Raw genomic sequence first — 26,450 nt, 5'->3', positions numbered from 1 at the left:
ACTAAGATTTTTAGATTTTTTGTAGTGTGAGTATGCATATGTGTGTATTTATAGCTGCATGTTGCGGAGATGATAACAATTATTATTTAGTAGTCTCTCCTCTAAATCCAAAGATCAAGATTCAAGTGGTCTTTGTGTGCATTGGGCTGTCCAGGTGAACATAGAGGCAAATGGGCTGCCAAATTAATGGTCCATTTTCTCAACATACATATACTTCTCTCCCTCTCTCTCTCTCATTTATACACAGATTTTTACAAAGGATCAAACAAGGTCCAAAAGCCAATAAACAAGCTCTCTCCTGGCATGGCCATGGCATACGAGCTTGGTCAAAGCCTGCTCTGCAAGCCATACAGTACTAGTGGCTTAAAAACCAAGTCTTGCTATGCTAATAGAAATGAAAGCAAAGTAAGCAGAGTCCAAATAATCCAAACAAAGAATAAACGATGCCTTAGATGCTACACTCCTTACTCCGACCAAGACAACTCCCCCACCGCTTGTTCCTTCCACGGCCACACTACTGGTACGTACAACACCCCCTATATGGATATAATACCCTTGCTCTAATAATCTCAACCACATATTATTATTCTAAATCTTTTTTGTCTTTTGCTTTGTGCTTTGAAGCTATTTAATTAAAGTTTTCCTTAAATGGGTTCTTTCTTAAATGTTTAAATTTGTCAGCAAAAACAAAGGTTTTTAAGTGTCCAAAGTCAGAAAGATTGTGTTTTGATGGATTTTTAATGTTAAGTATTTCATAGGAGAAAGAGGGTTATTGAATTATGTAGCATTCTATATCATATTTGTCTTCTGCTTTGTGCTTCTAGCTATTTAGAGTTTTTCTCAAATGGGTTCTTTCTCAAATGTTTAAATTTGTAAGCAAAAAAGGTTTTGCTTGTGTTTCAAGATTGAGTTTTGATGGGTTTACAATGTATTTCATAGAATTGGAGAAAGAGGGTTACACTTTTTTTTCTTAAGCTACTTAAAGCTTTTCTTAAATGGGTCCTCTGTTAAGTGTTCAAAGTTGGAAAGATTGTGGTTTTGTTGTGTTGTGATGGATTAGTGTATTTCATAGGAGAAAGAGGGTTATTGGCATTGGCTCCACCGCACCAAGGAATCGATGGGGAGTGGAGTGACCGGTCTGGTGTAATCGTGTACAGATGGAATGAGAGGAATAACAGACCAAACACTGGAAGTGGCAATTGGAAGAAGAGATGGAGCTGCTGTGCTGAGTATGGTGAAGATGCACCACCTTGTCGGCGAGGTTGGCACGTTTCCTATGATGATGGCTACACATTGTATTAATACTTTTTAACCATATTCTTCTATATACACAATCATATGAAAGAACATTAGATTTTGGTTTGAAACCTTCTTAGCTTTGATAACCTGATGTACATGGTTAAAGCTTCTGCAGTAGCAAATAAAAATGCTTTGAAAACATAAGAAATAAAGTTCAATTACAGTTTATGATCCTTGTCATGATTATTAGAATTTTGAATAGAGGATTACCACTATCAATTTGGAACACTTCTAGTGATCTCTTCTCAAATAATATCTCTAGAGAGCCTAATCCTACAATATCTCAGGACCAGAATACTAAAGCAATTGTTATGTTGGGATCAAAGACTTGTTTGGGTGGTTAGAAACTTCACTTTGGCAAACAATTAAACACAATGTCACAATTCACAAACATGTCTTTCCCAATATACTCCATTCCTACATTTACATATATATATATATATATATAATAGTAATATATACTTGTGATTCATGAGCTCTCACCATGCCAAATATTATGCTGTCTCACAACCTCACATCAAATTCTCTTTGAGCCTCAGCTTCTTATAACACAATAAGAAAATAAAGAGAGGCCGTGGAATGAGATCTTTTATGATGCCTCAAAGACAAAATTTTCCAAAAGAGAAAGAGAAAAATTATCAAACTCAAAAAGAACCAACAGTTTTAAAAGACTCATGAACATGCTTCAACATGTCTTTGTCTTTATTCCACTCTGTTGTTGGAGCATTAACGAAATGAGCATAGAGTTTGTTATTGGCACAAGTAACTGAGATTAAGCTGTGTGCAGCCACACCATCGATCTCATAAGTGTAATAAAGCTGACCCTTTTCGTCTTTCGTCTCCTCCGACGAGATCTGATCAGCACTGGCTATCAAGTCCTGCAAATCCACATCAGACAAAGCCAAATTGTTCAAAACCACATCCTTCGGCGCTAGCTGCCTGAACCCAGATAGGAATGTCAAATACTCTTTCTCTGTTCTCTTCTTTGGGTTATAAAACTCACTGTCAGTTCCATTTGTACCTATTTCGAACAACAATATAAGTAAAAGTAATCCGATCAAACCCATTTTATATAGCAGAGCTAGTTTAGCACAACATACCCTTTTCGACTTTTGATACTAAACGCTCTTTCCAGCCCTGAGGCACGTCGTAGACATACTCAGCTGAGTCTTGCTTGTTGGAATTGCCACCGTAACCACCGTAGTTGGCAGCGCTGGCTGCCGTGCCGTAGTAGATTTGAAAGGTGGGGTCAGCTAGTGCGGGTGGTGGGGAAGAGGAGAGGAGGGTGGCGGCGGCGGCGGTTGCGGCCAAGGTGGAAGCTAAGGTGGCGATGGGGGACTTGGTGGAGGCGAATGGGAGGTGGGTTTTGGCTGCCGGTGGAGTTTGAGGTGGTCTTGCGGTGGTTGGAGTGGCGGTGTTGTTGGAGTTGGAGAAGAGAGCAGAGGGAGAGAATAGAGTGGCCATATGGATCATAAAATTTGATTTTTTTTTTGTTTTTTTGGAATATTTGGATTGAATTTGAAGGCTTTGGTAATGGTTGGTTGTGTATTGTTGTAATTGATTTTGAGATTTTTCTTATCCAATCTTGTGGCAATTGGCAAACACTTGTACTTTCTATAAATATAAATATAAGATAAAATATAAGGACCACACATTAATATTTACTTTTTTTTAAATACTAAATATATAATATATAGTTTTACAGTCTAAATTTTGTTTAATTACTCATTTGAACCTTGTGTTTTAGCAAATAATTTTTTGTACCTGAATTTTGTAAAATTGTTCAAATAGAATTCTAAACTCGATTTTGGTCAAAATTTTATAAACTAAAATTACAAATAATTTACTAAACTAACAATTTAAAACAAAAATAAAATATATGTCTAACAAAAATTCGTCAAATAACATAATTCAAACAGATAATAAGACAAAACACAGAATTTAAAAAAATATAAACCTTATTTTTATTTAAACTAATTTGAGAGACGTGACTTTTGTGAAAAGATAAAATATTTTCTAAATAAAGTAGAGTCGTTACTAAATTAGCTTTAATTTAACTCTACCTCATTTTTAATATAAAGTTAATGTGTAATTTTTTTTTCAAGACAAAATTGATTATATTAAATACTACCAAGGTGGAAGTGGTGTGGTTAGGAGTGCATGTTTTATTATTCATTCAATTAGAGTTTAAGTTATATAAATGTTACTCTTCCTTATGAGGAGTTGGTTTTGGCTCCAACTTTGGGTGGTTGATGTAATGAGTTTTGTTTGCATATATATTTTTTTTTATGGGATAATGTAAAATTACTATTAAGCTCAATGAGATGAGGATGAAATTAGCATGATATTGTTTTCATTTTATATTTGATATAATTGAGTTCTTCTATGTGTTACTTATAATTTGAATAAGAAGGAATTCTAATTCAAAGTATTTAATACAACTTTTTTTATAGTATAAAATTAAAATAAAAGATAATGACCAAACATTAAAATTTACTTTTGAAGACTAATTTTTATTTATATGTTCTTACTATAGACCGATATAATATATAAGAATTATCAAATACATCATTTTCAATACAATATAAGATATGATTTTTTTCAAAACAAATAAATGATTTATTGAAAGTGCATCTTAGAGCAACTCTAATAATGAGAGCAACCCCACTTTAATTTTTTTTTTTTATAAATCCAGTCAATCAAAAAAGAGAAATAAAAAAAAAACCGTTGCTTATCTATTTGTAATAAATCTCTCTCCACCTCATTGGCTAGTTCATAAACAGTTTCATTTGAATAGTCTAATATCTCATTGAAAAAAAGATAAATGCTAAAAGATATTAGAAAAATAAACATTACTAGAAACCTAAAGAATAAATGGTTTATACATTTTTAGATATTGTTTTTTTGCTCATTATCTGTTTGGATTTCGTATTTTAATAAATTACTTTTTAGACCCACCATGTATTTTCTAAAATAGTTTAAATAGACTTCTAAATCCGATTTTGATCAAAGTTTTTTTTAATTAAAATCACAAATAATTTATCAAATTAACAACTCAGAACAAAAATACAGTCATTTTTCCTAAGAACTGTGTTGTTATATTCAATTTTTTGTTCATCAAAATCAGATTTATGGGCCTATTTGAACCATTTTACAAAAACACAGGGGCCAAAAAATAATTTGTCAAAACACAGAGTCCAAACAGTTAATGATGCAAAACACAGGGTCTAAAAATGTATAAACCCAAGAATAAAAGAAGGCTAATATTATATCTTTATAAAAAATAGTTTTTTAATCTATTAACATTAATACATAGTTATTTTATTATTAAGAAAGTACACATAAATACTTACTTAAATTATCTTAATTATATCATGTTACATAATATATGTAGTTTGAATGAAAAGGCATCAACATAACATTTTTTTTTATTTGAGATATTTGGCAAAGTCTTGTTTTGATAAATTTTTACAAAAAGATCTTCCACATACTTCCAATATATTGACACTGTGTCATGTTTGAATTTTTCGACATCTTATATGGATTCCAAATAGATATCACTTTACAAAAAAAAAATTATGAAATGATATATTTCCTAATTACGTTATTTTGGAAAAATATTATTTTGGATTCTCTATTTTAACTAATTATGTATTTGGACGATATATTTTGTTAAATTATACTTTGAATCCCATATTTTGTAAATAGATTAAAATAGTACCCACCATCCTGAACTTGTTTTAGTTCAAATAATTTTACGTATAACCAAAATACCCTCAAGTTTTATAAATTAGTTGATTTAATAAATTAAAATTTAGATAAAAAAATCATATTTGAATTAATTAAAATTTTTAAATAATTATAACAAACAAAAATCAAAATTAAACTTAAATACTAAATTTAAAATCAAAATTTAAATCATATACTTAAAACAATAACTAAATTAAGAAAAAATAATCCTAAAATTGAATAAAAAAACAAAACAAAAATTAAAATTCTCTCTCTAAACCCAATTTTCTTTTTAAATAAAAGAAAATTAAATCACGAAATATTACTATCAAACTCCCCAACCCATACCCTAAAAAAATTCCTCTACATAGAATCACTCAAGGATCTATCCACCCTATGGCGTCGATTGCATCATCCCCGTGTAGCTTGTGTCGATCCTCGCCTTCTTTTCTCCCGAGAATTAGAGAGACAAACTAATGAGTCTGGGCTGGAGCAGCTAGGAACTAGAAGGAAAGAAACAAGAGTAAGAGTGATGAGTTTTAATTTTAATTTTACTTTAGTTTTTAAAATTCAATTTTATATTTAATAAAATTTGAAAGTAGTTTGGTCATATTTATGATTATTTTAATTAAAATCAAGTTTAGAATATTGTTTTGATTGATTTTGTAAAATAAGAGTTAAAATGTAATTTTACTAAAAATAGAGTCTAAATGTGTAATGGAATAAAATTATGGGATTAAAATGGTACTTTTTTTTTCTTTTTTAGTAAAAAATATAAAAAAGAAAAAAGCAAAAATCTAAAATCTAAAATAGTACGATAGATGGGAACCGTAACTCCCAAATCAAGAATCTATAAAGCTATATTTCTTCTCCATAATTACGTAAATACCCTCCATTCTATACCATGATTGGTTATCACCTGAAGGGTATATTCGTATTTTCGTTTAGAAAACTCGATTACCATTTTCGTACCGTACGACCGCTGAAAACCCTAAGCCACTCACAAATCGCGAAATTTTCCTCTTCTGACATTCGTTGAAACTCTTTTCCTCTATTTCTCCGAATGATTGTATTTAGGGTTCCTGCTTCGTCGATTGTTGCTCTACCCTTTTGAATCGGAGTTTTTGCTCTCAATTTTGATTGTTATGTCTAAAAGGTAATTTTTTTTAACCTTCCCTAATTTTTAATTTCTTTTTCTGTAATGATTTTTCAATATTTATGGTGTAGAATAGGTCACTTTTGATCCAAGTTGTTGATTTTGATTGTTATCTGAATCCAAGTATTGGTTTCGATTTGGGGGAAATGTATAGTTTTATTGGATAATCTATATGATATATAGATTTATGTGTTTGTGTGTGTGTGTGCTTTTTTGGGGATTATTGGGATGTTAAGAGGACAGTTTTTTCAGTTTTTTATTGGCTTTTATAAAGAAACAATTTTGAATTTTACGTTCTTACTGATTCTGGTTATTATATCTGTTTGGTTGGTGAGAAAAAGTGAACCAAAGATAACTTTAGCAGTTTCTAGTATGTAATTAGTTATTAGGGGCAAATCGTTGATATCTCTTGCTTAGTAGTTATTTGGAAATATATCATTTTTATAAGTTTTGTGTTTTGTAATTATTTTTCAGGGTTCTTTGTAAGTTCTTTGCACATGGAGCCTGTCTGAAGGGGGAGCATTGTGAGTATTCACATGATTGGAAGGACCCTCCCAATAATGTAAATATTTCATTGATTTGATTACGTGTATGTAGACATTGTTTCGGTTTAAGCATATGAATTTAATCTTTCTTGTTTATTTGTTTCAGATTTGCACCTTCTATCAGAGGGGGCTCTGTGCTTATGGTAGCCGATGCAGATATCAACATGCTAAGGCTTCTCAATCTCAATCTTCTGGTTCATCTTCGTCAACAAGTTCACAACAATTTCCTGTTTCAGATTCTTGGTCTCGACCTCATTCCTCCAGCACCTCATCAAATGGGGTTGCTTTAGTTTCAGGGGTCATTTCCGAGCTCTCTGCTTCAAGCAGGCCTTTCGTTGTTCCCAAACAACTTGCTTGGAATCAAGGGTATGAGCAATCTGATTCCCTAGATAGTGGTGATGTTGGTGAGAGCAGCCTGAGTCCGGTGGATCTTCCTATCTGTTCATTTGCTGCTGCTGGTGATTGTCCACGTGGGGAAAAATGTCCGCATATTCATGGAGACTTGTGCCCTACATGTGGAAAACATTGCTTGCATCCTTATAGGCTTGATGAAAAAGAGGAGCATCTGAGGACATGTGAAAAAAAGCATAAGAATCTAGAGGCATTGAAACATAGTCAAGAAATAGAATGCAGTGTCTGCTTGGAACGTGTTCTCTCAAAGCCGACAGCAGCTGAGCGAAAGTTTGGGTTGATGTCGGAATGTGATCATCCATTCTGTATATCTTGCATCAGGAATTGGCGAAGTAGTTCACCAACTTCTGGTTTGGATGTCAACAGTGCATTGAGGGCCTGCCCAATATGTCGCAAGCTTTCATACTTTGTTGTTCCAAGTGTCATTTGGTACACTTCTAAAGAAGAGAAACAAGAAATTGTTAACAGCTACAAGGCAAAACTCAAGTAATTTGATTACCTCTCCTCTGAACCTAATTATATATGGATATTTTCTCAATATTTCATTAAAATGTCTTTTACATTTGCAATTATTTGAAAGGGAAGAAAAGGGTCCTTCTTTACTTTTTAAGAGCTGAAAATTTACTATTTTATTCAAACGTTGTCAAGTTGGGATATCCTATTTGACAAATTGGAAACTTTAATTAGTGGAATTAATTATTTTCTCGTGCAGGTCAATTGATTGCAAGCACTTTGACTTCGGGAATGGGAACTGCCCATTTGGTACTAGTTGCTTTTACAAGGTAATACTCTACTGGCTGTTATTTTGTTCATACAGTGCTCTTTTTTTTTTTTTTTTTTTTGTATTTTATATGTATTTGCAATTTGGATATATGATTTTTATTTCTGGGAATATATACTATTGACAATTAAAATGAGAAAGTTTTTGTCTTCTTTGATTTCTGTTTGTTGAATATTTATTCAGATGCTGAGTTTCTGTTTTGTAGAATGTTTCCTTGGCTTGGCTTGGCTTCTTTGATTAGACTAGATTATACCTGGGATTACGCTGTTGTTTTGAATATGAATTGTTTGTTCCTCAATGTCAGTTGTTACCTTAGCCTGTAGGTTAACTTTCAGAGATATGATTCTAAACTACAAATTTTACTTGCTGACTAATGTCTGTAAATGAATTAAATTGGTGCTTATCATCTGTTGCTGTGTCAGAATTAGTAAGGGGTTAGTATTAGAAATCATTCAAGATGGACCAAGTTTAATCAGCCAATACATATCTTTGTCTGATCCTCGAAAGCCTCATCCAGGCTCAGCAACAGTTGATTGACCTGGCACTTTTATTGTCATCCTATTGGTTGACCTGCGCAGATTTGGGCAATAAGTAACATTAAGATTTCATGAGTTCTGCACCTTAAGTAGGTAGTTTTTGTAGAACTGTGAGTGGTAAGATGTAATGGGCCAAGGACATGAGGGGTCATTTACTTGTGTTTAATCATGCAACTTCTTTGCTGTCATTTTACTTTCATGAAGGAGAGTATTAGCTTTATTACTCCTTTAATGGATAGAATATTTGTTGTGTTCCAGCATACGGTCAAGCCAGGCTCCTATGTATGGAAACATCACAAGCCACCACCACGAAGGCGAGCTCCACACAGATCCAATGTTGTGGACATGGATGCTATTTTTGATGTGTTCGAGCCGTTAGACGATATGGAGTGTTTAATGGATGACGGTTTAGACTCTGAAGATGCTAGTACTTGGGAGATGGGGTTGTTATTTTCGTTGATGGGCTTTGATACAAGTGACTCATCAAGTGATGAGGATTTTATGTTCTAGACTCTCAGCTTCTGGATTAGCCGGTTTTAATTGCCTTATTAATACTTTTGGACGTTGGAATTGTTGCCATCCATATTTTTGGCATATTTGTGGGGGACAGACATTAACTTTGCGTCATTTAATGGGCGAAGCTTGTAGTAGTGTCTAAAACTATAATTAATCATGTGAAATTAGATATAAATTTTATCATTCTGGTCTGTGTGGCTCTTGTTCTCCAATTCTAGCATTTGGTAATGATGTTTGGTGTCCTGGTTTCATTTGTGCTGTTTCTGTCTTCTTTGGTATACACAGTGCTTGCATTTCACAATGTATGGCACATCATGGTTGGCTATTGAGCAGTGAACTTAGCTGTTATCTGATATCATTTGCAGCATGCGTACCGCGACGGCCGTTTGGAGGAAGTAGCTCTGCGACATCTCGGGAACGAAGAAGGTCAAACTGTGATAGCTAAACACGTTAGGTTATATACTCTGCTCTCCTCCTTTCAATTGTTCCCAAGAAAAGAAAGAAAAAGAAAAACCAAAACTTTTCCACTCTATCTGATAACTTGAAATTTTGGGTATTCTCAGGCTATCAGACTTTCTAAGTGACATGCATATAAGGTGATATCTCCCTATGTAAGTTTGCCACTACTTGTGATTGATTTTCATATGTTGGTGACAAGAATCTGGTTTTGGGTCCCAAAGGGTTATGTTATATTCTGAATGTAAAGTTAGATACTTTGTCAATATGCAGGATGTTTACTCATATGAACAAGAAGATAATAAGAGATTGTATGGTATGGTGTTGTATGTTATCTTTTGCCGGTGGTATGCTCGCCTGGTTTTTGGGGTAGGTGATTCTACTATAACTAGAGTACGATTTTTCTCATAACCCTTTGGGTACAATTCTAGCCATTCATCAAGACTGTACACTGCAGTTCTTCTTATTCTTCCTATTCGATAAATGGTCAAGATCGTGCCCTATCGGTCGTAGATTTCTACCTGTAACTATCTAGAGATGAGAGGAAGAGAGTTGTAACATAATGTATTTTGCTTTGTTTTCTGTATTGTTTTTTTGCAGATTACAGTTACACAACAAAGTGTTTGGAGAGCTATGCACGATGGTGGAAGAGAGAGGTTGGTGCTGCTTGGTGTTATAAACTTGAAATAAGAATAATGAAAACAAAAACAAAATCATTGAAAGTAAACATTATAAAAAAGAAAAATACACGTGAGGATTTTGACAAAGTTTGCTCTTTTTTTTTCTTCCTTAGATTGTATACATAGTCATATACGTCTCTCAATTTTCAATGGCTACCTTTGTGAGTCAAGATTGAATTTTGAATAAACGGCATGATTTGAATATATGATATGATAGAGCAGCGTGTATTGGTAGTAAATAAGTACCTTCCTTTGGTTGGGTCGAGTTGAGTTGAACCTCCATTGTCTCTATCAAATGTTTATCAGAACTGTATATATTTGACATTACATATTGGCTTATGGCAATGGCTATGGCTATGGCTATGGCTATGGCTATTGGTCTTTAAAATTTTTATAAGAGAATGACTTTGGTTTTCTAATATATAAGCTTTTCCATTTCCAATAGGTTCTATTTTCTTCAAATAAGAAAATGAAAGTTTCCATTTTTAGGTTTTTGTTATGCATGTCATTGTTCAAAACTTTAGCCATCAAAATACATATACATGAATATAAAATGTAAGTTAAATAGTATATGTAATATATATAATATGGTCTTAAAAGTGAGCTTTATACTATTATATTTTTGTACCATTTAAGCCCTATTATTAGCTCATGTATACTATTATAATAAAATTGAATTATTCTCTACTATTAGTTCATATACAGTTTTATTTATCAATAAGGTATTTCCTTTATGTTTTCTCTACCCTTTTTTCTCGCAATTTTTCTTTAGTAAAATCAAAGATCCAAACCAAATATTCTCTAACTTTCTTTAAAAAAAAAAGTAAAATATATATATATAAAAATCCAAAATGTAAGAAGAAATTGTAAAAATAATTGTTGGAATTATCATTATTATTATTATTTTCAATATTTTACAAAAAGCTAACTATTTTGGTTTATGTAGCATTCATTATTGTTGCAATGTCAGTTGATAGTAGACATTTTAACAACCATGAATGCTATCAAATAATATTGGGCCTATATATACAAATCTGTCTCTTCTTATTTGTCTCTACATATATGCTTAATACATAATTTTAACATATAATGAAATAGAATAAGAATAGTAATAAGAATTGATTATGATGTTTGGTTTATTTACGGAATGAATATTAGAATCATAATTCTTTTGTTTGATTTATTATGAGAATGAAATTGAATAAACCGTGTATTATAAAAAATGTCCCTACTTTAATTTTTATTTATATATTTTACAATATTGAAAATTTGATAAGGAAAGGGTAGAACATTTGTTTCAATTACTATTTATTGTGCCTTGTTCACCATAAGAATAATAAATAGGATTAAGGATTTCCATGGATTTCCAATGCAAACCAAACAAAGAAATAAGAGTTTGCATTCCATTCTCATTTGCATTTCCATCAAACCAAACATGTTCTTCACCAAGGAACAAGATTGATTGATCAACCAACCTCCTTTTGTTTTTAATGCCATGATATAAAGTTGCAAATTATTGACCACATGCTTTTGCTAAACTAGCTACCAAAAACCCCACTATTACATATATAAATTAAGTAAAATCATACAAAAAAAAAAAAAAAAAAAAACAGACATTTTCTTTTTCCCAACCAGAAAGAAAATACGATCATACGGTGCAATTCATATCCTCATTTCTTGTAGAGTATTTACAACGATTATTCTAAAATAGAGCACTCCCAGTAAATGAACTAAAAATTAGAAAAAATAAGAAAAAAAATATGCTCTAATAGATGAGTTCAATTACATATGTATTATTCATCATGAATTTTTCTCTACTAGGGTTTAACTCGTCTCTAAACATTTTTTTATTCATTTTCCTTTCTTTCTCTCTCCATTTAAGTTCTTTTTTATCATTTTCTATTTATTTATTTCTTATTTTCTATTATTTTAATTAATAAAAAATATAATATTTAAATGATGTAGATAAAATATAAAGAAGAAATAAAAAAGCTGATATATGGTAAAATAAAGAAAAATGAGTTTGGTCATGTTCTCGAATGCAATATTATACCAAAAACCACTATATTGGTTAGTCCGTACGAGCAGTGTATCTTCATCACTAGTGTTGATTAATTTGACTATTACTTTTCTTTTTCTTTTTTATAAAGCAACATAATTAATAAAACATATATTGAAGAATTTTCAATAAAAGTAAAAATAATTTAATCATAGTTAATTTCATATGTTTAGTTGTTTGTTTGTGCCTAGTCATGCATTACTATATTTAAAAAAAATACTAATTTATCAATTTAGATTATATTTTAAAATTTTCACAGATTTTATTTTTTCCACAAACATCTCAACTAATATAAATATCTTTTTTTTTTTAAATGAACCGTATGTATATAAAAATAAAATCTTAAATAAATAATTTGTTTGATTAAAAACACAATTGAATAAATAAATATCTGAAAAGTTGTAAATAAAAACAAAAACCGTTTTTAAATGTAATGGACGAATTAATTTTGTTAATTAAAAAATAAATTTAAAAGGAAAGAATAGTTAAAAATTATAATATAGTGCCTTGAATATCAGAAGGTATATATATATATATTTTTTTTTATTATTTTTATTTTGGAGATATATGTATATTTAAATTTGAAAAGGATGAAAAATATCTTAGATATACAACAAAATCAAATCAGCAATATATATATATATATATTTTAAAAAATTAAAATTAGATTATTCACACACCTATATAAATAATAGGTCATTAGCTCCCTATCATTAATTCGTGCATTTTTATATAATTAACTAAGAGAGCACATGGATTCGGGTATGTTTACTAATTGATTTTTTTTTTTTGTTATTTATATGAGCCTTGGTTGAATTAAACTTATTCTAAGTTTACTATAATTTGTTTATCTATAGTTGCAGATTTGACAGAGATTCCAACCCATATCTTAGAATTTAATTTTGGAAAAAATAGAGCCAACGATTGCTTTTATCCGATTTGGTTCTGTTTGCCATGAATGGCATTGTGTAATGAAGGATAATCTACATCAACGAATCAAACATTATATAATCGATATAGATATTTCTAAGTTCCAATGCTTCTAACTCCTAGTACTGAAGATGACAACACATGGAATATGTATAACGTTACGAATAATAAGTTTTTAGAGTCAAAACTTGTGGTGCCATATGATAAACGATTTTGTGCCTCCTCAAAGGGTTGGGTGGTTACTGTGAATAAGGATTGGACTGTAACACTCTACAAACCTTGTTCTATGGTTCAATATGGGAATAATAATGCAAACACATGTGTTATTCAACTTCCACCATTATTTCCTATGGAGTATGAAGAAGGTGTTGAACCATATGATCTTGAAAATGATGTTCGAGATGACTACGATGTATATATTGATCCTGAAAATGTCTACCACTTCCACATTTACAAGGCACTAATTACGCATGATCCGCTAGCAAATCCAGATGAATGCATCGTTGTAGTAATATTTAGTGACATAAACGAGTTGGCTTTCATTAGACTTTCACATGATGATGGCGTCCCCCAAACTTGGATAAAAATAGAGCCAAATTTCTTTTCAGAAGATATTTTGCTTTATAATGATTTATTTTATGCAGTAACCGGAGATGGTGACTTAAGATCTTTCGATCTTAGAGGCTCTTGCGTCAACTCAACAGTAAAGAAACTTGCTCGTGAGATTCCATGGATGTTTCAATCTGGTAAGAGATATTTGGTGGAATCATATGGACATATCATAATGGTTGAAAGGTTTATTGAATTCGAGGATGTCAAGATTAAAGGTCGAACAACATTATCGTTTAGAGTTTGGAGGTATTGTTTTGACTCTGACGATTGGATTCAGATTAAAAATCTTGGTCAAATGTCCTTGTTTGTTGGTGATAACTCCTCATTATCGATTTTGGCTTCTAGTTTTATGGGGCTTCAACCAAATTGCATTTATTTTACTCATGATGTGGATGGATTATATGGTTCATCAAGACCTCCTATGATTTCAGATTTAGGCCTATACAATCTTGAAAATGAAGAGTTTAAATTACATTTTACTATTGATTCAGATAAACTCAAAAAAATGAATTATCGACCGCCTATTGGCTTGTACCCACACCTTAGGAACTACATAAAAGATAGATTTTGTTTTATTTTATCATTTATTTTGCAGAGAAAACTATTAAGATTTCATGTATTCAGATTTATATAGTTGGAGTAATTTTATATGGGCTATTTTTTTATTTATATATATATATATATTTATATATATATATATATGCTACAAAGGACTAAATAAAAATGTTCACATAAAACATTATATAGAGTAAAAAAAAATTAGTAAAAAAAAAAAGAGCACTTATAATTTGTAAATTATACCATCATTATATTACTCTTATACTTTTTTATATCTTGTTCACATAATAATAATAATAATAATAATACGTATTACAAAATTATTGCAAAAGACAAAATTAAAAGTTATGGTAGGAAGACAAAATTAAAAGTTATGGTAGGGAGTTGCTGCTATTATTGTATCTAATTTTTTTCTTTTTCATTTTATTCATCCACTGCTTTTCAGATTCACATTATCTCAGGTTAGTATATGAAAGGTCCAATTTTTTTAATGAGTCATAGCATCGTCTCCTTGTTCTTATTTTTATTTTCTGTATTATCAAATTTGCTGGAACTTTTGGTTCTAGATTTTTGGAAGAAAAACAAAGTAGACTTTGAGGTTAATTTGCTGGGGTTTCAGATTCATAAAATTTAATGCATTTATTTCTTTGGTTTTGATTGAATATGACCATAGCCATGATTCAGTTTGTTTATTGCAAATTATATATATATAGTTTCTTTTTGTATATCATCCATGATTCAGTGGTCTAATATACATTTATTCATAAATGCATGTGAGATAATTGATAGTATGAAAATGATTTGATTAGAAAGATGACATCAAAGCACATTGTCAATATCTCTGTGTTGTGTTCTACTATAACAGTTTTCTTTTTGTCACACTCACAGGCCATTATATATGATATGAATTATTATTCTCAGCAAATTCGAGATTCAGCATTTCAGGTCAGCATTCATGACTGTTTTTTATTATTATTATTATTAAATAAAAAATAATAAAAGAAAAAGAATCAGTTTAGAGTAAATGAGAGAAAATAAAAAATATATATATCCACCAATCAATAACCTCTCACCACTAGCCACTCCCCACTCCCCACTCTTCTCTACTCCACTTCCTTCATTGTTCGATCAATTTATCGTCAAATTAAGTCTATAAAAAGAGCAAAAAGAAAATCAGACAATGGAGAAAAAATGAAAAAAATAAAAAAATAAAAACTCTGCCAAAATTGTGAGAGATTACGATAAAAAAAAAAACACAAGAGAGAAATTAAGGAAGAAATCCAGAGTGTTAAGATTTTCATCTTCAAGGATTTATACAAAGTCTATTTTCTTCTCGTTATTCCGAACATTTTTTCTTTTCCAATGATTTTCTTCTTTTGTCTTTGGTCCAATTTGACCTAGGCTTTCTTTATAAGCCACAAAATTGTTTTCAAAAGTGAGATATAACCAAAGGGGAAATGAGAAAATCTGATTTCTCCATGTCGTTATATTGTCCAGATCTCTTCTAAAATTATCATTAATTTTCATGTGTTGTTCATGATACACTTTGACCTAGGCTTTGCCAACAAAAAGTCTCCAAAAGTGAGATATAGCTATGAAAATTATGATAAATCATAAAATTCATATTTGGTTATGCTGTCAAAGTTTTCTTAAAAAATAAATTTTGCTAAACAATAAAATCAAGAAAACAAAACTTGTAAAAATCCAATACCTCAATTATATATGTATGCCAAAGCAATATGTTGATATGCAAAAATTTCACTTCCAGAAGGAAGAAATATATATGTGTAGAAATAAACAAATATTCAATATTCAATTGACATGGGCAACTTAAAAAAAAAAAAGACATACATTAGGAAAAGAATCATATACCTCATAACATTGTTATACATATGCACTAAAGTTTTATATAAAATCTTTATCAAATTTGCTCCAAAATACAAAAGCAATTGGAATATGATATCTATTATACTTTGGAGTACCAAAAAAAAATCATAAATTCAATTTGAGAAAATTGGAATGTGAAGCAACAAACAAATATTCCAATTAAAATCAAAGTGTGACAAAATATAAAATTAACTCATCATATCTTTGTCGAAATATATTCTCTCAAATACCATTGAATTCAAGACACAAAGACTCAAGTAATTTTGAATTTTATTCCACAAATCTCATCAAAATAGAATTGTAATTCAAGTGGTCTCCAAATTTATTCAAGTGAGATAAAAAAAAAATGAGTTTTGTTCCAAAACAAACCCAAAGTCAACCTAATTGTTAATGTTAGGTACAATCACAATCTCCTAAAATTTCTCAATGAGGTCATTCACCTCAAACTTCCCAAACGAGGTTATTCACGTCAAAAATCCTAAGTGAGGTCATTCACCTCAATAAAATTTCTAAAGGTCATTCACCTCAAACCCCCACCTTAAATTGTAGAATTTAAAAGTGAGTTAATTCTTCACAAAATTCTCATATATACAAAAAAATTAAACTACGTTTGACTTTATTCCTCTAAAGGATATGTAGGCAACTTAGTTGTTAAAACTAAGTGTAGTTACATGAACCACAAATTCCCAAAATTCTCAAATATCAAACACGACTCTCAAAATTCCATAATAGGTCATTCACCTCAAATATTTTTTAAAAAACATTAAATAATTCCATGAAATGGTCATCTACCGGAATTTCATAAACTTCTAAATATATCATGAATTCTTATGAAATGGTCATTTACCGGAATTCTTCCACTCATTTTCCAAAATAACTATCTAGAACTACAGGTGACTTGATCATTCATAAAGAATGTATGTAGGCAGCTCAAACAATCAAATTTACTGAGTGCAGTCGCAATTCCAAATTCCTCAAAATTTTCTAAAAATTACATAAGTAATTAATATCATCATAATTGGAATCAAGAGGTTTTCCTTTAAATAAAAAGGGTAGTAATTAAGAGATTATTCTTATAATCTTGGATGGGTCGAACTCAAACTAATAAACTCTTATGCTATAAAATCGGCACAGGTGAAATTGTGTTTGGCATTAATTTTAACAGGTGTAATGTGTGTTTTATGTATAAGCTAGATAACTCTTATTTGACATTCTAACGATGGAAGCATCAAGGGGTGTTTTTTTTTGTTAAACCAGCCATGTTTAAACTTTAAATTCCCTCATGCTACACTTTTCTAAAAGTGGGCAATTCCTCAATAGCTCTTCTGTGTCAGTGATTCCAAACTATTCGACCTTTTGTCCAAGAGAGGATAGTTTGTTTAACTAATCAACTTGCCTGAATTCTTTAGAGATCAGATATAAAGAAAAAAATACTTTCATGTTAACGGTAACTGTGAATTTGTTATCCTTGCATGACTTGTTGCAGGATGGAAACACTGTGGAGCCAAGCAAGAATCAAGACAAGACAAGTGATATAAGAAACCACAACAAAGATGAAGTTGTCTCGTGTAACACAGAGATATCCAAGCAGCAGCAGTATAATCCTCTTCCACTTGTTAGTGCAATGAAGACTGTAGCTCAACAAAAAGCTGCCACATTTCACTTTCCTGCTCACAACAGAGGTCGCAGTGCCCCATCTTCATTAACTCAACTCATTGGTCTCAAACCATTTATTCATGACTTGGCTGCGGTTCCAGAGCTCGACAACCTGGCTTCTCCACACGGGCCCATTTTAGATGCACAAAAGGAAGCAGCCAAGCTTTTTGGAGCATTGGAGACATGGTTTCTTGTTGGAGGAACCACTTGTGGAATCCATGCTGCAATTATGGCTACATGTTCACCAGGAGACTATCTAATTCTTCCCCGGAATTGTCATTTATCAGCCATATCTGCTATGGTCTTATCTGGTGCCGTACCTAAGTACGTCATACCTGAATATGATGTTGAATGGGATATTTCAGGTGGGGTCATTCCATCACAGGTGGAGAAAGCAATTGAGGAACTAGAGAAAGAAGGTCGAAAACTGGCTGCAGTCTTTGTGACTTCTCCTACTTATCATGGAATATGCAGCAACATAAGCGAGATATCTCAGCTGTGCCACTCTCATGGAATTCCTCTAATCGTGGATGAGGCTCACGGGGCTCATCTCGGGTTTCATCCTAACATGCCCAACTCAGCACTTCAGCAAGGGGCTGATTTGGTTGCTCAATCAACTCACAAAGTTCTTTGCTCTTTGACACAGTCATCAATGTTGCACATGTCGGGCAATCTTGTAGATAAAGAAAAAGTCTCCGGATGCCTTCGATTGCTTCAAAGCACTAGTCCTAGTTATCTTCTTCTAGCATCATTAGATGCAGCTCGACACCAACTTACTGAAAACCCAGAAGCCTTATTTGACAAAGCACTGCAAATAGCTGCTGAGGCTAAGAAAGTGATAAGAACACTTCCCGGCATTTCCATACTCAACTCTAAGAGTTTCCCAAAGTTCCCAGTTATGGATCCATTAAGGCTCACCATTGGTTTTAAACAGTTGAACGTGTCTGGCTATAAAGCAAATGAAATTTTGTACGTAGATAATGAGATTATATGTGAACTTGCTGGAACCACATCTGTTACTTGTGCATTTAATCTTGGAACTTGTAGAGAACATGTTGAGAGGTTAGTGTTTGGCCTAAAGAATATAGTGTCATCTGCAGCACTGACTCAGGGAGCGATAGAGAAGGTAACCCATGGTGTGGTTACACCTTTTGCTAATTTCACCACAAGCTTAATTCCAAGAGAGGCCTTTTTTAGAAGCAAAATGAAAGTAAGCATTGGAGACTGCCTTGGGGAAGTTTGTGGGGAGCTTATATGCTCATTCCCACCAGGAATTCCAGTGCTGATCCCTGGTGAGACTATTACACAAAGAGCTTTGGATTATCTTTTTGATGTTAGAAGTAAGGGTGCCCTCATCAGTGGTGCTTCAGATCCACAACTCTCTTCCATACTTGTCTGCAACAAGTAGAGCACATTTGGGTTCAAGTTCAACTCTGTTATCAATGTTAATGTTCAACTCCAACTTAGTCTAGCTGGTGTGAAAGTTATTGATTATACATTGATATTTCTGAAAATTTCTGACCCTAAGGCCTATAAATATGTTGAGCTGACCTTAACTAGAGCTTACAGATTTCTGAATATAAATTTGGCATACTTAGTGAATTGAACACAATAGCACTTTAATAAAATCATAATATAACTCATCAAAGCTCATTCAACACATGAATATATATATATAGATATATTTCATATTATGTTATGCCAAGTTAAAAACTTCTAAAAGCTTTTGCAACAACTCTCTTTCATACTTGTCTGCAACAAGTAGAGCACATTTGGGTTCAAGTTCAGCTCTGTTATCAATGTTAATGTTCAACTCCAACTTAGGCAATTATACATTGAATGATATTTCTGAAAATTTCTCAGCCTGAGGCCTCTAAATATGTTGAGCTAACCTTAACTAGATCTTACAAATTTCTTAGCGAATTGAACACAATAGTACTTTAATAAAGTCATAGTACTTTAATAAATCCCAATACTATTAATAAAATGAATTAAATTAATATTGATATAAACTTTCTTAAACAAATAATGATGTATAATAAAAAATATAATATTTAAATGAAGTAGAGAAAATATAGAGAAGAAATAAAAAAGTTGATGTATGGTATAATGTAAAATAGAGAAAAATGAGTTTGGTGATGTATTTCGAAAGATAGAGTAGAACATCCATTGAGAATGTTCTCAAATGCAATATTATACCAAAAACCACTATATTAGTTAGTCCATACTAGTAGTGTATCTTCATCATATTGACAAAATTTTATCTATCAAATCTGAGTTTAGGGTACCAAATATGTACGATTTTAAAATACAGGGTACCATATGAGCATTATTGAAAACAGAGGGTACCAAAATGATACTTTGCAAAAACACAGGGCACCAAATGAGTATATTCCCTAGTTTTTCATTTATCAATAAGGTATTTCCTTTATGTTTTCTCTACCCTTTTTTCTCACAATTTTTCTTTAGCAAAATCAAAGATCCAAACCAAATATTCTCTTAACTTTCTATAAAAAAAGTAAAATATGTATATTAAAAAAATTCCAACATAATAATATTTTATAACATTTAAATTTATATTAATATAATTAGAAAATTATATATTATTATCATAATAATATTTTATAACATTTAAATTTATATTAATATAATTATTAAATTATATATTTTTATAATAATAACATTTTATAACATTTGAATTTGAATTTATATTAAATTTTAAAAATTTATATTAATATAATTTATAAATATCTATTTTTAATTAGTTTTGAAAGTATATTCCATTAAATATTTAGAATATTTCGTTAAAATTAACGAAACAAATCGTTAAACAAAAAAAATTCATTATCTACACAATTTTTATATAGAAGAAATATATATACCAATCTTTCTTTTTAAATAACGAATGGTAGAGTGCGTTTTTACCAATTGATAATGTAATAAACCAACTACCTTTCTATAGTAATATACAAGACAACTCTTATTATATATAAAATTTTCAAACATTTGATTGCTATGGTATTAGCATTATTTTTACTATACACTTTGCGTACATATATCTCAAAGATTGGAGAAATTGATAACTTATTACAATTACAATTAATTCTTGAGCCACGCAGGACATAAATATATATAGTAATAATGCCAATAATTTAATATTCTTTGTGTAGTGGACTCTTATTTTGGTTAGAGACGAGCGGTGTAGAAAGAAGAGAATACCTGCACCCAATTGGACAACAAAAGTTACACGTCCAAATCAATTTTTATCTTTACATCTATATGACATATATATGCTGACCTATATGAAGTTTGGCATGGCTGACATATTTGCTGACTCATGTGAAGTTTGAAAACATGGGTTTAACTTTTAATCATCTCACTTGTTATTAATCAATTTGTTTTATTAGTTATTATTATATTAATCCTAAGGTACATTAGTTATTATTATTATTAATCCTAAGGTACCTTAGTTATTATTAATATTAATCCAATTGGGTGCAGGTATTCTCTTCTTTCTACACCGCTCGTCTCTAACCAAAATAAGAGTCCACTACACAAAGAATATTAAATTATTGGCATTATTACTATATACATTTATGTCCTGCGTGCGTGGCTCAAGAATTAATTGTAATTGTAATGAGTTATCAATTTCTCCAATCTTTGAGATATATGTACGCAAAGTGTATAGTAAAAATAATGCTAATACCATAGCAATCAAATGTTTGAAAATTTTATATATAATAAGAGTTGTCTTGTAACTATTTGTGGATTATAATAGTTAATTACTGATATTACTATAGAAAGGTAGTTGGTTTATTACATTATCAATTGGTAAAAACGCACTTTACCATTCGTTATTTAAAAAGAAAGATTGGTATATATATTTCTTCTATATAAAAATTGTGTAGATAATGAATTTTTTTTTGTTTAATGATTTGTTTCGTTAATTTTAATAAAATATTCTAAATATTTAATGGAATATACTTTCAAAACTAATTAAAAATAGATATTTATAAATTATATTAATATAAATTCAAATATTATAATATAAATTCAAATTCAAATGTTATAAAATGTTATTATTATAAAAATATATAATTTAATAATTATATTAATATAAATTTAAATGTTATAAAATATTATTATAATAATATATAAATTTAAAGATGATTTGCTTTAGTCCATCAATGTGCAATTGAATGGCCAAAATTATTCGTATTGGCATTATGTCATGAAAATTTTTCTTAAAGGTAACCGTATGTGGGGTTATGTTTCTGGAACTTCCACGAAACCGAAGGACGATAAAGATGAGAACTTTGCAGAACAGTTGGATCTTGGGGATGCCAACAATTCAAAAATCATCATTTGGGTCAACAACTCAGTTCAACAATCAATCGGTATCCAGTTGGCGAAATATGCTACAAAAGACTAAATAAAAATGTTCACATAAAACATTATATGGTAAAGAAAAAAAGAGCACTTATAATTGGTAAATAATACCATCATTACAATACTCTTATATTTTTTTATCTTGTTTTCACATAATAATAATAATAATAATAATAATAATAATAATAATAATAATAATACACAACTACTACGTATTATTGTAGGCACAAGTTTTTAACAAAATTGATTATCTTTATTATTACAAAATTATTGCAAAAGACAAAATTAAAGGAAAAAGCTATGGTAGGGAGGTGCTGAAATGCTATTACATCTAATTTTCATTTTATTCATTCACGTTATCTCATGTTAAAGTTAGGTTACTCTACTTTATTTATCAAAATCTTATTTTTTTTATTTACCTCGCATTTTTATATTACACCATACATCAACTATTTTATATTTTTTTTTACATTATTTAAATATTATATTTATAAATATTATTTAATAGTTAAAGTAAAAAAAAATTAAAAAAGAAAAAATAATAATAAAAAATTTGCTAATGGAAGAGAGAGGAAAAAATGGACAAAAAAGATATTAAAAAAATGTTTACATAGACTTAGCTACATTTAGAATAGAATGCTAAGGGCGTTCGCAATTAGAAAATTGTGTTTTTAATTTTAAAAAACTAAATTAGTGATCGGTAGAAAACCTAAAAATATAATAGAATATATAATAGATTTACTTGAATCTAAAAAAATATTTTTATTTATTATTTATATACATGGGTGACCGATATTGAATTTTAATTTATCAATCGATATATTAAAGCATTTGATGAACATATATAATATTCTATATTATAATTATACAAGCATTATAAAAATAAAAAAAAGTTATTTAATCAATAGCGATGCAAGCAATATTCTATATTCTAATCTTTAGTGTAAAAGCACTATAAACCCAAAAAGTTCATATCAAACACACATAAAATGTGTTCATATTCTAATCTTTTGGGGCTTCATAAACAGGTGTTCAAACCAAATATTTCACATATATCCATAGCATACATAGTATGGTATTTAATGAATACATAATACATGGTACTTTGGGCTGGTTGACTCAAATAATTGGGTCTGAGTGTGTGTGGAAGACATTTTAGTTCTCATTATATCCAATATTTTGATTTCTGAACATAACTTTCTATTATGTTGATTTGTGTGGATTGTGTTCTTTTAATGTTCCATATTGTCTTAGAAAGAATTTATGTGACAGTATATATTATTGTTATATTTATTTTAATTTTAATTTTTTTAAAATTTTATTAATTATCTATCTTTAAATTAGATTTTTGAAAATAAAATAAGTCATTATCAAAAACAAATAAATAGTGATTCAACTGTTATAATCTTTTAAATATTTTTATTCATATTTATTATTATGAATTGTGATAAAAATAATTGGACAAAAATATTAATAAAATAATTTAATAAGAATGACTCGAGATAATGCTTAATGAGAAAAGAGGGGAAGAAAAAAAATTATAATAGAAATATATATATTTATAGTTAAGCATATATAATAACAATACTACGTAACAATAATTTTAATATACCAGATGAAAAAGAATTGAGACTTGATGATATGTTGGCTTGGAGAGAGAAAATGAGTAGAAGAAAAACAAGTTTAAAAAATGAAATTAGGATAGTAAGAAAACGCCATTTATGCATTTTCAGATTTGTAGGCAAAAGTTAAAATTTGTATTTAAATTTTATTTTCAGAAATGAAACACCAATCATGAAATTTTGTAGGACCCACATATTTTTAGTTTTGAAAAACATAAAAAGGTTGGTAATTATTTGGTACCCTGTGTTTTTGCAAAGTATCATTTTGGTACCCTCTGTTTTTAATAATACTCATATGGTACCCTGTATTTTAAAATCATACATATTTAGTACCCTAAACTCAAATGTAATTAATAAAATTTTACCAATTTAATCAAACTGCTGTCAATTATATAACAGTTTAATCATACTGACAAAATTTTATCTATCAAATCTGAGTCTAGGGTATCAAATATGTATAATTTTAAAATACAGGATATCATATGAGCATTATTGAAAACAGATGGTACCAAAATGATACTTTGCAAAAACATAGGATACCAAATGAGTAAATTCCCGACATAAAATTGTATTTAGATTGGATAACCCTTGCTATTACACATGTATCTCTTCCAAAGGTGGCTCATTCGACTGACTCATTGCCATTTATCCCTGTATAAAACAAGAAAACTGATCACGAAGATAGAAGGGAAAGAAAACAAGATGCCATGAAAATTCAAATATAACAAGACATTATATGGTTTTAGTTGGTACCAACCAGTGCAAGGAAGCTTAGTCCTGTCTGTCTGGATAATCAAGTGAAAGTTTGTGAGAAAGAAAGAGAGGCTTACCTTTATTTGTAGCTGCAAGTACTTGATATGGTCGATCACATCATCTAATTCTAATGCAGATACTTGACCACCCTGTTCAAAACAGTCTTACTTATCAGATTGAATTTCACAACAAAGCCTTTCAGAATAGAAAAATATATATATATATATATAAAGAGTTTGAAATCAAGGAACTTGGTCATGTTCAGAAAATTCTTGGCATAGAAGTTACAAGAAACCGAAGAGATGATGGAAAATTGTATCTGAAACAATCAAATTACATTCAGAAAGTGGTCCAAAAGTTCAATCTACAAGATGCCAAGAGTACCTCAGTACCTTTAGGAGGTCATTTTGTACTTTCCAAAGAACGGTGTCCTGTCAACTCAGAAGAAGTTGAAGAAATGAGCAAAGTTCCATATGCAATGGCTCTAGGTTGCCTAATGTATATAATGGTTAGTACTAGACCAGATATTGCACATGCACTCAGTGTTCTTAGTAGGTTCATGTCAAATCCCGGATTAGAACATTGGCAAGCTCTCAAATGGCTTCTACGGTACTTAAAGGGAACTTGGGATTATGGTTTGGTGTACAAAAGAGCTGAAAAGGAACTTGAACTAACAGGTTATGTGGATGCTGATTATGCTTCAAACAGGGACACTCGAAGATCCACTACTGCTTACATGTTCATGACAAATGGGAACTGTGTGTGTTGGAAAGCTCAGCTGCAAGGCAGAATTCATGGCTACTACTGAGGCATTTAAAGAAGCTCTTTGGTTGCAAGGCATTTTACAAGAATTAAAGTTGCAGAATGGTAAAGCAGAGGTGTACTCAGACAGCCAATTCTCAATTCATTTATGCAAGAAACCTATGTATCATGAGAAGAGTAAACACATTGATATAAGGCTCTTTTGGATTAGGGAGAAAATTGAGGATGAGACTGTTAACTTGGATAAAGTAAAAACAGAAGATAACCCAGCTGATGTTGGCATTAAAATCTTGACAGTAAGTAAGTTTAGACAGTGTTGGGAACTAATAGTATACTTGAGGAACACCATCTTGGAGAGGAGAAACTCAAATTTTTTCAGTTAAATTTTCGGAAGGAATAAGGTGGAATTTGTAGGTTTTATTCCTCCCAAAATTCAACTAACTTAACTACTTTTTTATCAGCTGCCTAACTATCTCTCCTAGTCATCATTATTGTTGGTCTATATATATATATATATATATATATATATATGTTTCAAGGGGGCTGGTTAGATATACGGTTCTTAAAACAGAGGGAAAGTGAGAAGCTCCAAGATTGAGAAAGAGAGAAGATCAAGAAAGTGAGAGAAGATAGTTGAGAAAGAGTGTGGGGGGTTTTGGGCTACTGTATTGAGCAATTTCACTACTGTTGTGACAGTAAATTGCTCGGGGTGAGTGAGTGATATTGTACTGAGCTTGAGTGCTTGTTGGATAGCAATAAAAGCCTCCATGATGATGTTCCAAAACTGGATGTAGAAGACTAGGGAACTAGTCTTTGAACCGGTATAATCCTACTGTGTATTGGTCTATTTCTGTTCTTTGATTCTAATATTTCTGTTGTGCATTGTTTCATGAGTTATACATTGTTAGAAATTGTCTTATAAATATACATATATTTGTCTATCTAACTGTTGATTTGTGATCTTGAGAGTAAAATACAACAAAGAAAGATAGAATTAATTACCTCTGCAGATTGGAGAAGTAGCTCTTGTAAAGGTTTGAGTCTTTCAGCATTTCGTATAGCCTTTTCAGAATAGAAATATACATATATATATATATATATATATATATAACC

General features: G+C 30.5%; 5 protein-coding genes and 1 long non-coding RNA gene across 7 annotated transcripts; 4 read left to right on the top strand and 2 right to left on the bottom strand.

Annotated features, from left to right (window-relative positions):
- Window positions 1–253: 253 nt before the first annotated feature.
- Window positions 254–1,467, top strand: LOC133829621 (uncharacterized). The gene is made up of 2 exons (XM_062259349.1): window positions 254–520; window positions 1,073–1,467. Exons 1-2 carry the CDS (start codon window positions 304–306, stop codon window positions 1,300–1,302), a joined length of 447 nt encoding a protein of 148 aa, XP_062115333.1. The 5' UTR covers window positions 254–303; the 3' UTR covers window positions 1,303–1,467.
- A 215-nt stretch (window positions 1,468–1,682) lies between these two features.
- Window positions 1,683–2,814, bottom strand: LOC133829620 (thylakoid lumenal 19 kDa protein, chloroplastic). The gene is made up of 2 exons (XM_062259348.1): window positions 2,400–2,814; window positions 1,683–2,320 (listed from the first exon to the last, which is right to left on the bottom strand). The coding sequence occupies exons 1-2, from the start codon at window positions 2,770–2,772 to the stop codon at window positions 1,944–1,946; spliced, it is 750 nt and encodes a 249-aa protein (XP_062115332.1). The 5' UTR covers window positions 2,773–2,814; the 3' UTR covers window positions 1,683–1,943.
- A 3,164-nt stretch (window positions 2,815–5,978) lies between these two features.
- On the top strand, window positions 5,979–10,535 carry LOC133829619 (putative RING-type E3 ubiquitin transferase C3H69). 2 transcript variants are annotated; one of them, XM_062259347.1, is made up of 8 exons: window positions 5,979–6,184; window positions 6,659–6,746; window positions 6,836–7,626; window positions 7,853–7,922; window positions 9,339–9,427; window positions 9,537–9,584; window positions 9,703–9,798; window positions 10,030–10,535. In XM_062259347.1, the coding sequence occupies exons 1-6, from the start codon at window positions 6,174–6,176 to the stop codon at window positions 9,571–9,573; spliced, it is 1,086 nt and encodes a 361-aa protein (XP_062115331.1). In that variant the 5' UTR covers window positions 5,979–6,173; the 3' UTR covers window positions 9,574–9,584; window positions 9,703–9,798; window positions 10,030–10,535. The 2 variants fall into 2 exon arrangements, with proteins under 2 accessions (XP_062115331.1, XP_062115330.1); XM_062259346.1 differs by lacking the exons at window positions 9,339–9,427; window positions 9,537–9,584; window positions 9,703–9,798; window positions 10,030–10,535 and adding an exon at window positions 8,716–9,164.
- Window positions 10,536–13,204: 2,669 nt separating this feature from the next.
- Window positions 13,205–14,858, top strand: LOC133830295 (uncharacterized). The gene is made up of 3 exons (XM_062260237.1): window positions 13,205–14,241; window positions 14,714–14,729; window positions 14,835–14,858. Exons 1-3 carry the CDS (start codon window positions 13,205–13,207, stop codon window positions 14,856–14,858), a joined length of 1,077 nt encoding a protein of 358 aa, XP_062116221.1.
- LOC133829618 (uncharacterized) lies at window positions 14,793–19,310 on the top strand. Its single transcript, XM_062259345.1, has 2 exons — window positions 14,793–15,213; window positions 17,642–19,310. The coding sequence occupies exons 1-2, from the start codon at window positions 15,082–15,084 to the stop codon at window positions 19,217–19,219; spliced, it is 1,710 nt and encodes a 569-aa protein (XP_062115329.1). The 5' UTR covers window positions 14,793–15,081; the 3' UTR covers window positions 19,220–19,310.
- Window positions 19,311–23,954: 4,644 nt separating this feature from the next.
- On the bottom strand, window positions 23,955–24,619 carry LOC133829617 (uncharacterized). Its single transcript, XR_009891843.1, has 2 exons — window positions 24,580–24,619; window positions 23,955–24,473 (listed from the first exon to the last, which is right to left on the bottom strand). It is a non-coding gene; the product is annotated as an uncharacterized LOC133829617 (long non-coding RNA).
- Between the last annotated feature and the right edge of the window lie 1,831 nt (window positions 24,620–26,450).

Source organism: Humulus lupulus, chromosome 4, assembly GCF_963169125.1.
Source record: "Humulus lupulus chromosome 4, drHumLupu1.1, whole genome shotgun sequence".
Classification (NCBI taxonomy): domain Eukaryota; kingdom Viridiplantae; phylum Streptophyta; class Magnoliopsida; order Rosales; family Cannabaceae; genus Humulus; species Humulus lupulus.
Note: the sequence above shows the minus strand (reverse complement) of the source record. Positions and strands in the feature narration are given on the sequence as shown.

Excerpts from the sequence above, each read along its gene's own strand:
- LOC133829621 (XM_062259349.1), top strand. The coding sequence starts at position 304 with ATGGCCATGGCATACGAGCTTGGTCAAAGCCTGCTCTGCAAGCCATAC. Across the intron at positions 521-1,072 it reads CTTCCACGGCCACACTACTG|GAGAAAGAGGGTTATTGGCA; the intron begins GTACGTACAACA and ends TGTATTTCATAG.
- LOC133829620 (XM_062259348.1), bottom strand. The coding sequence starts at position 2,772 with ATGATCCATATGGCCACTCTATTCTCTCCCTCTGCTCTCTTCTCCAAC. Across the intron at positions 2,321-2,399 it reads AGTATCAAAAGTCGAAAAGG|GTACAAATGGAACTGACAGT; the intron begins GTATGTTGTGCT and ends TGTTCGAAATAG.
- LOC133829619 (XM_062259346.1), top strand. Across the intron at positions 7,627-7,852 it reads AGCTACAAGGCAAAACTCAA|GTCAATTGATTGCAAGCACT; the intron begins GTAATTTGATTA and ends TTTCTCGTGCAG. Across the intron at positions 7,923-8,715 it reads GTACTAGTTGCTTTTACAAG|CATACGGTCAAGCCAGGCTC; the intron begins GTAATACTCTAC and ends GTTGTGTTCCAG.
- LOC133830295 (XM_062260237.1), top strand. The coding sequence starts at position 13,205 with ATGCTTCTAACTCCTAGTACTGAAGATGACAACACATGGAATATGTAT.
- LOC133829618 (XM_062259345.1), top strand. The coding sequence starts at position 15,082 with ATGACATCAAAGCACATTGTCAATATCTCTGTGTTGTGTTCTACTATA. Across the intron at positions 15,214-17,641 it reads TTCGAGATTCAGCATTTCAG|GATGGAAACACTGTGGAGCC; the intron begins GTCAGCATTCAT and ends GACTTGTTGCAG.